This window comes from Capricornis sumatraensis, chromosome 9 (genome assembly GCF_032405125.1).
Source record: "Capricornis sumatraensis isolate serow.1 chromosome 9, serow.2, whole genome shotgun sequence".
In the NCBI taxonomy this organism is placed as follows: Eukaryota; Metazoa; Chordata; class Mammalia; order Artiodactyla; family Bovidae; genus Capricornis; species Capricornis sumatraensis.
In genome coordinates this window covers 64,627,928-64,641,732 of record NC_091077.1, presented here as the reverse complement: position 1 = coordinate 64,641,732, position 13,805 = coordinate 64,627,928, and the positions used below count along the sequence as shown (strand labels likewise).

The window sequence follows — 13,805 nt, the reverse complement described above, 5'->3', positions numbered from 1 at the left end:
ATCACACCTGGGTCTCCCTCATTGCTGTCAGACACTTTACCATCTGAGCCACCTGGGAAGCCCATGAATGCCCTAGGCAGCACCAAATGCTCCACACTGAAAGACAACCAATACCTTCAGTCTTTCAGTGCTTCTCAAACTGGGATCTGGTGGACCCTTTATAAATTTTCAGGGGTATGCTAGTGCTCTGCAAGAATTTTTAAATGTTGTGCTTATTTATTTCAATGAAACTCAAATCATCAATATTAGTTATCTGATCATTTGTCTCATGCTGTGAGTACTCTTGTTTGCAGTCCCAGTGGACTGAAAAATTTAATCATTAGCTCAGTGTTTCCCAAACTGTCTGTGCAGATGCATTCTAGGGGTTCACATATCATTCTTTTGAGAAACACTAGTTTGTTCTAAGATTTGCTGCTGATGCATTATAGAGATAAGAGCTAGCTATAACTGGAGAGCTCTGGCTGGTAACTGTCTGCTTTGATCACAGTCTCAGAGTCGTGAGTGAAAGCTGAGTCAGGGCTGGGTTTGGAGGAGGACTGACAGCCAGACAGGAGAGCTTGGTCTTCCAGGGGATTCCAGGACCCAGGAGCTTCTTTAAGTAGTAATGGTACAGTTCACCAATTTCTATGGCAACCCACTCCAGTATTCTTGCCTGGGAAATCCCATGGACAAAGGAGCCTGGCGGGCTACAGTCCATAGTGTTGCAAAGAGTTGAACACGACTGAGCGACTGAGTATGCACTCAAGTTCACTTTATGGACATCCCAACACTCTGGAAATATAAATATACATCTATCCTATCACATATAAAATAAGAATGCATATATCAGCATATATATGCATGGGCATATGCATGCATATATACATATGGATACAACATGTGAGTATGTTCAGATGGGCACATTTACTATATGAGGCAAGGATTCCCTACTGTGTAGAGCAATTTAACTTTTTCTAGGCATGGTGGCATTCAGCAACATGCTGGCCTTCCCCAGTGACTCTATGAGCATATAGAATGGGAACTATTATTCTCAGTGAGGGAACTGAATGCTGGTGAATTGCTCAAATCACAGGCTAGCTGAGGATGGTGTCTGGACAAAAAGCAGGGTTTTTCTTTCTTTGTTTTTTTAATGACTCCCTGTTATAAAGCTCTCCTCCCTGACCCAGGGTTCTCCTTCCGTCTTCTCTTCCAGTAGCCCTCCAAACCCACAAAAGCATCCCTCCAAAGTGACCTGTTACAGGAACGCTGTTGGCTTCTTTGAAGCTCACACAGTCTGACAGGGACGGAAAGAACCTTGAAATAAAAAGTAGCTCCCTCCTTTGTTAAACCTTTCAAAAGCTCCCTTAGTTTCTAACTCTATAATTACACCCTAATCACAAGCATGCTGAAGGACGGGGTCAGTTCCATGCAGCAGTGGGCTAATTATGTGGCAGAATTTATAAAAATTATCATCTTATAAATTGCATGATTCCTCTGAAGGGGGAAGAAAAACACACACACCACATACTCCACTGTATTTCAAACTGAATTAATTAGTAATTTGAAGCCCAATTATCAACTAATCTATTGGAACATGCAAGTCTTTTGTATTTGGATGGCATATGCAATTTGCATCCTATTAGCTGGCAGTTGTAAGAATTTGAGAGCTCATTAGGTCAGAGGAGAAAAAAAAAATGCAGATCAGAAGGCTACAGACACCCAAAGGGCTGACTTGGTGATGCTGTGACTAAGGGGTCACTTGGCAACAGATGGAGGCTGGCAATGTAATTACCTGAGGTCTTTGGGTGGCTTTGAGGTCACTGATGTGTAATTTCTAACTTATCCTGGAGAGATGATTATGTATGCCCCAACCCTTGTTCTGTGTATTCTCAAGCAGCAGGGTGCCCACATGATCTATGCTGAGAGATGTCCTGATATAGTAGAAAAGGCGTAGGCCTGCTAACGCTGGTGCCAGGCCTGGCTCTATCACTGACTTCTGTGAGCCTGGCCAAGTCATACCCCGTTGCTGGTTTGACCATAAGCAAATGTTTCCCTGTAAGCAAATGAAACTTAGATAGAGCTGACTTCCAAAGTCCCTTCTAGGACTAAGGATCTGAGTGAGATTCAAAAGATGTCAAGAGTTTTTTTCATCACAAAGTCAACAATTTAATCCTTGCAAATGGTTTTTGAGGATGCAACTCTTGGTTCCCCCAAAAGTGTCTGGACAGTTATCATCCATTTAAAAGGCAAGTATCTCTGAGAAAAGTAACATATTTATTTAATAACCAGACTTTAATAAACTTAACAAGTCCTTATTTCTAGTCCTGACCATGAAATACCAAGACAGCCAAGGCTAGGAAGTTTCCAAGGGGAAAGACAAGACGGTTCAGGTAGGAATATGTCTGAGGCTGGAGATCAGTCAGAAAGAGAGACAGAGCTTAAGAATTAGGCAAGATATTTTGGTCCCACTTTTTAGTCCTACCACTTTGACCTTTACTATACCCAGATCCTGTGCCTTTGTTCTGTTAGTGATCCTTATTCTAAAGATAAATAGGAAAATATCAATCTCTTATTCAATTAATATTGCAGGAATAATTACCACAAATAACATGGCTAAAACTGAGTGATATAATTTGTTATGGGCAAAAAGCCAAAAAATCACATCTAAAAGGAAACACAGAAAATCATAAAGACGGTAAGGATAATAAGCAAACTTTGTAGAAAAAGCTATCATTAAGGAAATCTGACATGCTCAAACTGCCATGTGGCAAAATTTGTTATTTATTAAAAATTTGCTGGGAGATACAACCACTTTACAAAATAGTTTTGGCATTCCTTAAAATATCAACCATAGAGTTACCATGTATCCCGGTGATTTCACTCCTAGGTTTGTGCTCAAGAGAAAAACTTGTATACAAATGTTTGTAGAAGCAGAATTCATAATAGTCAAAAAGTGAAAACAACTCAAGTGTCCATCAAGTGGTATGTGGATACACAAAATTGGATACATCCATATAATGGTATGTTACTTGGCAATAAAAAGGAATGAAGAACTGATACATGGTACCAACATAGATGAATGTTGGAAACATTATGCTAAGTGAAAGAAGCCAGTCAGAAAGGACCAGATCTTCTGTGATTCCAATATCTAGAATAGGCAAGTCCATAGAGATAGAAAGTAGGTTACTAGAGGAATTTGGGGGAAAATGGGGAGTAACTGCTAATGTGTATGGGGTTTCTTTTGGGGGATGATGGAGATGTTTAATAATGAGATTGTGGTGATGTTTCATAATTCTGTGGATATACATAAGAGAATTGACTTGTGTGCTTTAAATGGATGAGCTTTATATCATGTGAATTACATCTTAATAACTCTCTTTAAAAATAAGGCAAATGCAAAGTAAAATTAAATTTGACTTTGGGGAAAAAAACAAAAACACTGGGAGACTTCTGCAGGTCTGCTGGCCCTCTTATCATGGTATTTATGCCAGCTTGGACACTTTGTGCCTGTTCCTGCTTCGGAGAATCGGGGTTTGTGGTGTGACCCTCTCTGGGTGTCCCTCAGTGTGGAGAAACTTTTCATCTTTAACCTAGATGTTTTATCATCGGTGCTGTATAGATGGAGAAGTCTTGAGGCTACTGTAAAAATAAAACTGAAAACCAGAAGCAGGAGGCTTAAGTCCAAATCCTGAGAACATCAGAGAACTCCTGAATCCAGGGAACATTAGTCAATAGGAGCTCATCAAACGCCTCCATACCTACACTGAAACCAAGCACCACCCAAGGGCCAACAAGTTCCAGAGCAAGACATACCATGCAAATTCTCCAGCAACACAGGAACACACCCCTGAGCTTCAATATACAGGCAGCTCAAAGTTACTCCAAGCCATTGATGTCTCATAACCCATTACTGGTCACTCCATTGCACTCCAGAGAGAAGAAATCCAGTTCCACCCACCAGAACTCCAACACAAGCCTCCCTAACCAAGAAATCTTGACAAGCCACTGATACAACCCCACCCACAGTGAGGAAGCTCCATAATAAAGAAACTCCACAAATTCCCAGAATATAGAAAGGCCACCCCAAACGCAGCAATATAACTAAGATGAAGAGACAGAGGAATACTTAACAGGTAAAGGAACAGGATAAATGCCCACCAAACCAAACAAAAGAGGAAGAGATAGGGAATCTACCTGAGAAAGAATTCCAAATATTGATAGTGAAAATGATCCAAAATCTTGAAATAAAAATGGAATCACAGATAAATAGCCTGGAGACAAGGATTGAGAAGATGCAAGAAAGGCTTAACAAGGACCTAGAAGAAATAAAAAAGAGTCAATATATAATGAATAACACAATAAATGAGATCAGAAACACTCTGGAGTGTTTCTACCATTATAAATAGTAGGATAATGGAGGCAGAAGATAGGATTAGTGAAATAGAAGATAGAATGGTAGAAATAAATGAATCAGAGAGGAAAAAAGAAAAACGAATTAAAAGAAATGAGGACAATCTCAGAGACCTCCAGGACAATATGAAATGCTCCAACATTCGAATTATAGGAGTCCCAGAAGAAGAAGACAAAAAGAAAGACCATGAGAAAATCCTTGAGGAGATAATAGTTGAAAACGTCCCTAAAATGGGGAAGGAAATAATCACCCAAGTCCAAGAAACCCAGAGAGTTCCAAATAGGATAAACCCAAGGTGAAACACCCCAAGACACATATTAACCAAATTAACAAAGATCAAACACAAAGAACAAATATTAAAAGCAGCAAGGGAAAAACAACAAATAACACACAAGGGGATTCCCATAAGGATAACAGCTGATCTTTCAATAGAAACTCTTCAGGCCAGGAGGGGATGGCAAGACATACTTAAAGTGATGAAAGAAAATAACCTACAGCCCAGATTACTGTACCCAGCAAGGATCTCATTCAAATATGAAGGAGAAATCAAAAGCTTTACAGACAAGCAAAAGCTGAGAGAATTTAGCACCACCAAACCAGCTCTCCAACAAATGCTAAAGGATATTCTCTAGACAGGAAACACAAAAAGAGTGTATAAACCCGAACCCAAAACAATAAAGTAAATGGCAATGGGATCATACTTATCAATAATTACCTTAAACGTAAATGGGTTGAATGCCCCAACCAAAAGGCAAAGACTGGCTGAATGGATACAAAAACAAGACCCCTATATATGCTGCCTACAAGAGACCCACCTCAAAACAAGGGACACATACAGACTGAAAGTGAAGGGTTGGAAAAAGATATTCCATGCAAATAGAGAACAAAAGAAAGCAGGAGTAACAATACTCATATCAGATAAAATAGACTTTAAAACAAAGGCTGTGAAAAGAGACAAAGAAGGCCATTACATAATGATCAAAGGATCAATCCAAGAAGATATAGCAATTATAAATATATATGCACCCAACATAGGAGCACTGCAATATGTAAGACAAATGCTAACATGTATGAAAGGGGAAATTAACAATAACACAATAATAGTGGGAGACTTTAATACCCCACTCACACCTATGGATAGATCAACTAAACAGAAAATTAACAAAGAAATGCAAACTTTAAATGATACAATAGACCAGTTAGACCTAATTGATATCTATAAGACATTTCACACCAAAACAATGAATTTCACCTTTTTCTCAAGTGCTCACGGAACCTTCTCCAGGATAGATCACATCCTGGGCCATAAATCTAACCTTGATAAATTCAAAAAAATTGAAATCATTCCAAGCATCTTTTCTGACCATAATGCATTAAGATTAGATCTCAATTACAGGAGAAAAGCTATTAAAAATTCCAGCATATGGAGGCTGAACAACACACTTCTGAATAACCAACAAATCACAGAAGAAATCAAAAAAGAAATCATAATATGCATAGAAGCAAATGAAAATGAAAACATAACAACCCAAAACCTGTGGGACACTATAAAAGCAGTGCTAAGAGAAAAGTTCATAGCAATACAGGCATACCTCAAGAAACAAGAAAAAAGTCAAATAAATAACCTAACTCTACACCTAAAGCAACTAGAAAAGGAAGAAATGGAGAACTCCAGAGTTAGTAGAAGGAAAGAAATCTTAAAAATTAGGGCAGAAATAAATGCAAAAGAAACAAAAGAGACCATAGCAAAAATCAACAAAGCCAAAAGCTGGTTCTTTGAAAGGATAAATAAAATTGACAAACCATTAGCCAGACTCACCAAGAAACAAAGAGAGAAAAATCAAAACAATAAAATGAGAAATGGAAATGGAGAGATCACAACAGACAACACAGAAATACAAAGGATCATAAGAGACTACTATCAGCAATTATATGCCAATAAAATGGACAACGTGGAAGAAATGGACAAATTCTTAGAAAAGTACAACTTTCCAAAACTGAACCAGGAAGAAATAGAAAATCTTAACAGACCCATCACAAGCACGGAAATTGAAACTGTAATCAGAAATCTTCCAGCAAAAAAAAAAGCCCAGGTCCAGACGGCTTCACAGCTGAATTCTACCAAAAATTTTGAGAAGAGCTAACACCTATCCTACTCACACTCTTCCAGAAAGTTGCAGAGGAAGGTAAACTTCCAAACTCATTCTATGAGGCCACCATCACCCTAATACCAAAACCTGACAAAGACACTACAAAAAAAGAAAACTACAGGCCAATATCACTGATGAACATAGATGCAAAAATCCTCAGCAAAATTCTAGCAATCAGAATCCAACAACACATTAAAAAGATCATGCACCATGACCAAGTGGGCTTTATCCCAGGGATGCAAGGATTCTTCAATATCTGCAAATCAATCAGTGTAATTCATCACATTAACAAATTGAAAAATAAAAGCCATATGATTATCTCAATAGATGCAGAGAAGGCCTTTGACAAAATTCAACATCCATTTATGATAAAAACTCTCCAGAAAGTAGGCATAGAAGGAACATACCTCAACATAATAAAAGCTATATATGACAAACCCACAGCAAACATTATCCTCAATGGTAAAAAATTGAAAGCATTTCCCCTAATGTCAGGAACAAGACAAGGGTGTCCTCTTTCACCGCTACTATTCAACATAGTTCTGGAAGTTTTGGCCACAGCAATCAGAGCAGAAAAAGAAATAAAAGGAATCCAAATTGGAAAAGAGGAAGTAAAACTCTCACTGTTTGCAGGTGACATGATCCTCTACATAGAAAACCCTAAAGACTCCACCAGAAAATTACTAGAGCTAATCAATGAATATAGTAAAGTTGCAGGATATAAAATCAACACACAGAAATCGCTTGCATTCCTATACACTAATAATGAGAAAGTAAAAAAAGAAATTAAGGAAACAATTCCATTCACCATTGCAATGAAAAGAATAAAATACTTAGGAATATATCTACCTAAAGAAACTAAAGACCTATATATAGAAAACTATAAAACACTAATGAAAGAAATCAAAGAGGACACTAATAGATGGAGAAATATACCATGTTCATGGATTGGAAGAATCAATATAGTGAAAATGAGTATACTACCCAAAGCAATCTACAGATTCAATGCAATCCCTATCAAGCTGCCAGCGGTGTTTTTCACAGAACTAGAACAAAAAAGACTTGTATGGAAATACAAAAAACCTCAAATAGCCAAAGCAATCTTGAGAAATAAGAATGGAACTGGATGAATCAACTTGCCTGACTTCAGGCTCTACTACAAAGCCACAGTCATCAAGACAGTATGGTACTGGCACAAAGACAGACATATAGATCAATGGAACAAAATAGAAAACCCCGAGATAAGTCCACACACATATGGACACCTTATCTTTGACAAAGGAGGCAAGAATATACAATGGAGTAAAGACAATCTCTTTAACAAGTGGTGCTCGGAAAACTGGTCAACCACTTGTAAAAGAATGAAACTAGATCACTTTCTAACACCACACACAAAAATAAACTCAAAATGGATTAAAGATCTAAATGTAAGACCAGAAACTATAAAACTCCTAGAGGAGAACATAGGCAAAACACTCTCAGACATAAATCACAGCAGGATCCTCTATGATCCACCTCCCAGAATTCTGGAAATAAAAGCAAAAATAAACAAATGGGATCTAATTAAAATTAAAAGCTTCTGCACAACAAAGGAAACTATAAGCAAGGTGAAAAGACAGCCTTCTGAATGGGAGAAAATAATAGCAAATGAAGCAACTGACAAACAACTAATCTCAAAAATATACAAGCAACTTATTCAGCTCAATTCCAGAAAAATAAACGACCCAATCAAAAAATGGGCCAAAGAACTAAATAGACATTTCTCCAAAGAAGATATACGGATGGCTAACAAACACATGAAAAGATGCTCAACATCCCTCATTATTAGAGAAGTGCAAATCAAGACCACAATGAGGTACCACTTCACACCAGTCAGAATGGCTGCGATCCAAAAGTCTGCAAGCAATAAATGCTGGAGAGGATGTGGAGAAAAGGGAACCCTCTTGTACTGTTGGTGGGAATGCAAACTAGTACAGCCACTATGGAGAACAGTGTGGAGATTCCTTAAAAAATTGCAAATAGAACTGCCTTATGACCCAGTAATCTCATTGCTGGGCATACACACCAAGGAAACCAGAATAGAAAGAGACACATGTACCCCAATGTTCATCGCAGCACTGTTTATAATAGCCAGGACATGGAAATAACCTAGATGTCCATCAGCAGATGAATGGATAAGAAAGCTGTGGTACATATACACAATGGGGTATTACTCAGCCATTAAAAAGAATACATTTGAATCAGTTCTAATGGGATGGATGAAACTAGAGCCGATTATACAGTGTGAAGTAAGCCAGAAAGAAAAACACCAATACAGTATCCTAACACATATATATATATGGAATTTAGAAAGATGGTAATGATGACCCTGTATGCAAGACAGCAAAAGAGACGCAGATGTGTAGAGTGGACTTTTGGACTCTGAGGGAGAGGGAGAGGGTGGGATGATTTGGGAGAATGGCATTGAAACATGTATACTATCATGTAAGAAACAAATCGCCAGTCTATGTTTGATGCAGGATACAGGATGCTTGGGGCTGGTGCATGGGAATGATCCAGAGAGATGATATGGGGTGGGAGGTGGGAGGGGGATTCATGTTTGGGAACTCATGTACACCCGTGGTGGATTCATGTCAATGTATGGCAAAACCAATACAGTATTGTAAACTAAATTAAAAATAAAAATTAAAAAATAAATAAATAAAAAGATAAGTTATTAAAAAAAAACCCAAAACAATGAAAGTTTCAAACCTCATAATTTAAAAAGGTAGATGAGAAAACATGACCCAGGACTTGCCAAAATAGACTTGCCAAAATGATGGCCACAAAGAAAATTCATAATGGTACATGTCACTAGGAATAATTTAATGTGTACCAAAAATTATCTTATGAGTCAAGTCTTCATACCCTGAAAAATAATTGCACCCAATAAAAATAACTGTAGTACATAAAATGAAAGTAAAAATTTTCTTTAAAAGACAGCTTATCTATGCCACATAAAAAAGAGAATAAAAACTAAATTGTCATAATATTGTTCATGCCATAAAACTCTTTCTGGTTAGAGACTTGTCAGTGCTAGTATTCTTATGATTTAAACATTTGTATTTATAAACAGTAAATTGTCATTGATGTCAAACAAAAACCAGTGAGGTTAAAGCATCTTGTATCCATTCAAAGATGTGGTGATTTTGTTGTTATTGCCAAGTGGCAGAATCGATTAAAGCTGGAATTGTGATGACTAATAAAGGCCTGCCCACCAGCGTGATCTCTTACAAGGAAGCTTAGAGAGTCACCTTAAGTGTGCTGTGGGTTTTGCAGGGGCACACTTGAAGCTCGAAATTGCCGGTCCCACGCATGCAGTTCCCACCAGCCAGGGACCACAGTAGCAAGCCAGGCCCCAAACATGGCCCCACCAGTTGAGGGCTTGCAGTGTTCTCTACTCACCAGATTTGCAAGAATATAGTGGTAGCCAATGCCATTCTTCTCCAGCTTTACAATCTATAAAATACAACCCAGGGGATACATGCATTAATCATACTGACAATTAAAGCTACACCTGAAATAATAATAGCAATGAACATTGAGTACTGATTGCCCTGTCCTATCCTAAGTATTCAAGCTACAATATCACAACCACCCAATGATGGTGGCATTGCTGATACCCTTGATTTTACAGATAGGGATGGAGGCTTAGAGAAGTTAAATAAGCTTCCTGAGGTTACCTGGATATTAAGTGCAGATACAAGATTTGAAATCATTTTTGCCTGATTCCAGAGATGGAGTAGTGTTATCACAACCCCAAGGTCCTGGCTAAACTGCTCACTTCTTTCCTTCTTCCATAAAGCCTTCTCCATTCATGGAGATTCTTTCTATACACAGTGAGAATCTTCTGCTGTATTGGATGTAACACTATCTGCTGCTTGGGTGGACAGAGAAGTGGATGCATGGTCAAATGGGTAGTTGGATGATTGCACCCCAGTTCGTAAACCTCACATCCTACATGGATCACATTCAGATACAGTTCCTTTGTGCCTTCTTCCCTAAACCAGTTGGGTATTCAGACATTTCTGAGCAACTTCCAGTTTGAGTGCAAGCTGGAAGCTGGGAGGGAATGTCAGGGTCATCTGATCCCCCGCTCACTGTACAGATGGGAAGTCACTCCCCAGAGTGGGGGCATGATATATTAGATCCCTCAGCAGTATGGTAGCAGTGTCAGGACATTGCATTGTGTGGCGTGCATGCTCAGTCGTGTCCAACTCTTTGCGACCCCATGGACTATAGCCCACCAGGCTCCTCTGTCCATGGATTTCCTAGGCAAGAGTGCTGGAGCAGGTCGCCATCCCCACTTCTGCAGGGGATCTTTCTGACCCAAGGATTGAACCTGCCTCTCCTGCCTTGGCAGGTGGATTCTTTACCACTGCGCCACCTGGAAATCTCTAGTGTTAGAACAGGGACCTGGCTATTGTGAGCCTTTCCATATGATGCCTGAATTAAGAGCCAGGGTCTCCAAACACCCCTCCATCTTACATGCACGGGCTGTCTCTAATCATTCTAGGCAGGAAAATATCTGTAGAAAGAACTACCCAGAGATTTGCTTGGGCATCCAGATGCACTACCCAGCTGGGAACAGCTAAGACTTTGGACCTTGGTTTAGCTCCAGCTCAGCCAGCAAGGTAACTTGATCTGTTTCTTTTTTAATCATCAAAATGAGGTTGGTACAGCCTGCTCAGTGCCCCTCCCCCTGCACTGTAACAAGGAGGCATAAAACATAGGAGAAGCATTTGGACTTCTTCTCTAACTGAATAAATTTTCAAGGTTATTAACAGCCGCATTCAGATATCTACTTAATTGGATGTATGTGCATAGCAGCTCACTTTTTTTTATGGCGAGAATAATTAAATGCGAGTGCATACAATGAATGCCCTGAAATAGTGGCTAGCATGTGAAATTCCAGACCATGGAGCTCAAAGACTATTGGGATGATAGTTTTATTAATAATTCTTCATTGCTTTTTCATTTTCTTGTCAAATGGCTTGCTGCGCTTTCAACAATGAGATACCATTATCAGAAACCTATTCAGCTTCAAATTAACACAAAACAGCAAACAAAAGACAGATTGAAACCCACTGCCTCAGGGCAATGGATAAGAATAGTCTCTGGAGGATGAAATTACAGATTGAAACATAAGAAACAATAATGAATGATTTTTGACCAATAAAGATTAGTAATTTCATATAGTTGAACTTAAACACCAACCTTCCCACCCATCTACTCACCTACCCACCTGATGACCTCCTTTCCCTTTTACAAATATTAAGTGCTTACTATCTACCAAGCACTGTGCTGAGAATATAGTGGAAAATGAAAAAGCATGGTGCTTGCTCTGCAGGAGGTCACAGTTTACTGGGAGAAGAGCAATACTAAACAGATAAAGAGATAAAAGGTTACTCACTGAGAAAGTTAATACAAAGGTAATGTACACTTGCAGTCCACTGCCTCACTGACCCCATCTCTTCAAAGCTCGTTTTCACTGGATTGCCTTAATTCACAGTCTTTGTGTCTGGCATGCCCTTTCCCATTCTCTTTGATAATTCGTAACCTTTATGGCTAAGCTCTAATCCCAACTACTCTGTGAAGCCTCTATGATTAATTAATTCACTCAACAAATATGTATTGAATGTGGACCATATGTTAAGCCCTATGGTATGTACTAGGGACAAGCTATGAACAAGTGAGGCAAGGTCCCCAGGCCCTCATTGAGCTGAGCTGACAATTTAGCAGGGAGCCAGACAGTAAATATATAAACAGATAAGTGAACCAGATTTCAGCAGGTGAAAAGCACTTTGAAGACAATAAGAGTGAATGGATGGGCTGGTCCCGGTCTCCCTCATCCATTTCTTTGACTCCTTCTGAACTTAATGACTGTCTTACATAATTAAGTGCCATATTACTGATAAAGTATTATAATCTAATGAATTTTCTGCCAGTGCAAGAGATGCAGTTTTGATCCCTGGGTTGGAAAGATTCCTTGGAGTAGGAAATGGCAATCTGCTTTGGTGTTCTTGCCTGGAAAATTCCATGGGTAGAAGGTCCTGGTGGGCTACAGTACCTGGGGCCCCAGAGAGTCAGACATGACTGACCAACTCTGAACACACACACACACACACACACACACACACACTATATTTTGATAACCCTGTTCCTTGCTCACAGACCTTCACTGGCTCTCTACTGTTTATAAAATAACCCCCAGACTCTTTGGAATGGTTTCCAAAGATTATTGTCTTCCCGTAAGCAATTGACATCCTCAACTTGGCCTCGTAAGCTCTCTGTGAACCTTGGCTCCCACAAGCTCTCTGGGCCTCCCTACCTGCTCTTACCTCCAGCTTAAAGGCTCTTTTCCAGTCAAAGGCTACCTGTAGGTATCTAGACCCATCTCACATTTAGGATCTGAGAGCATTCATTGATTCCTTATTCTTCCTGTTCATTCAAAAAATATTTATTGAATACCTGCTAGGTGCCAAGCACTGTTCAAGGCACTGTGGATACAGCAGGGAAGAAAACAGAACAAGAATCCTAATACAGCTGATATTCCAGGTGGAGCACTAGAGACTGAGACAGGCAGTTAAGTCCCTATGTGGAGTCCGGAATCGTTGTCTTCCTCCTTAGATTAGGCAGAACATTTGTGTTAGACTGAAAAGATCCCAGTTCTTGAGTGTGAAATAGTCTAGGATGATGCCAAGATGTCAGACTGCAAATCAGAAGATGGAAATGAAATCCTTTGTCACTAACTAGTGACATTGTCTTTTTCACTAACTAGTCTGAACCCAAGACAAATGATTCAACAAATATGACCATTAGTCATCTCATCTGTAAAGTGTAAATGCAAGGGATAAACCATATAACTTATAAGATCCTTTCAGCATTTTGGTTTTACTTTTCAGAATAAAAGAGTCCAACAATTAAAAAAGATAATACACTGCAATCTAAAATATTCAGAAAAACAAGTTACTTTCTTCCAAAACACTCATTTGTCCTTTGACAGAGGGGATGGCTATAGTCAGCAGATGCTGACAGTTGAGTTTTTAAGAGGTCTGGCATGGTAGCTAGACCAAGATGGATTTGATTTCCTACTTCCATACCATGCTACTTGTGAAATCCCAGGCAAGTGTAATCCCTTGTTTCTCCATTTATAAAATAAGGGCACTAATGGAAGCAGTTTTATAGAGAGGATATGAGGATGAAGTGGAATTATACATGGAAAA

General features: G+C 39.0%; 1 protein-coding gene across 6 annotated transcripts in view; it reads right to left on the bottom strand.

Annotated features, from left to right (window-relative positions):
• GRIA1 (glutamate ionotropic receptor AMPA type subunit 1) overlaps positions 1-13,805 on the bottom strand; it is a 349,422-nt gene that overhangs the window by 138,381 nt on the left and 197,236 nt on the right. For all 6 annotated transcript variants that reach the window (XM_068981166.1, XM_068981165.1, XM_068981167.1 and 3 more), the window contains one exon: positions 9,985-10,038. In XM_068981166.1, coding sequence (XP_068837267.1) covers positions 9,985-10,038 — 54 coding nt within the window. The remainder of the gene's footprint in view (positions 1-9,984; positions 10,039-13,805) is intronic.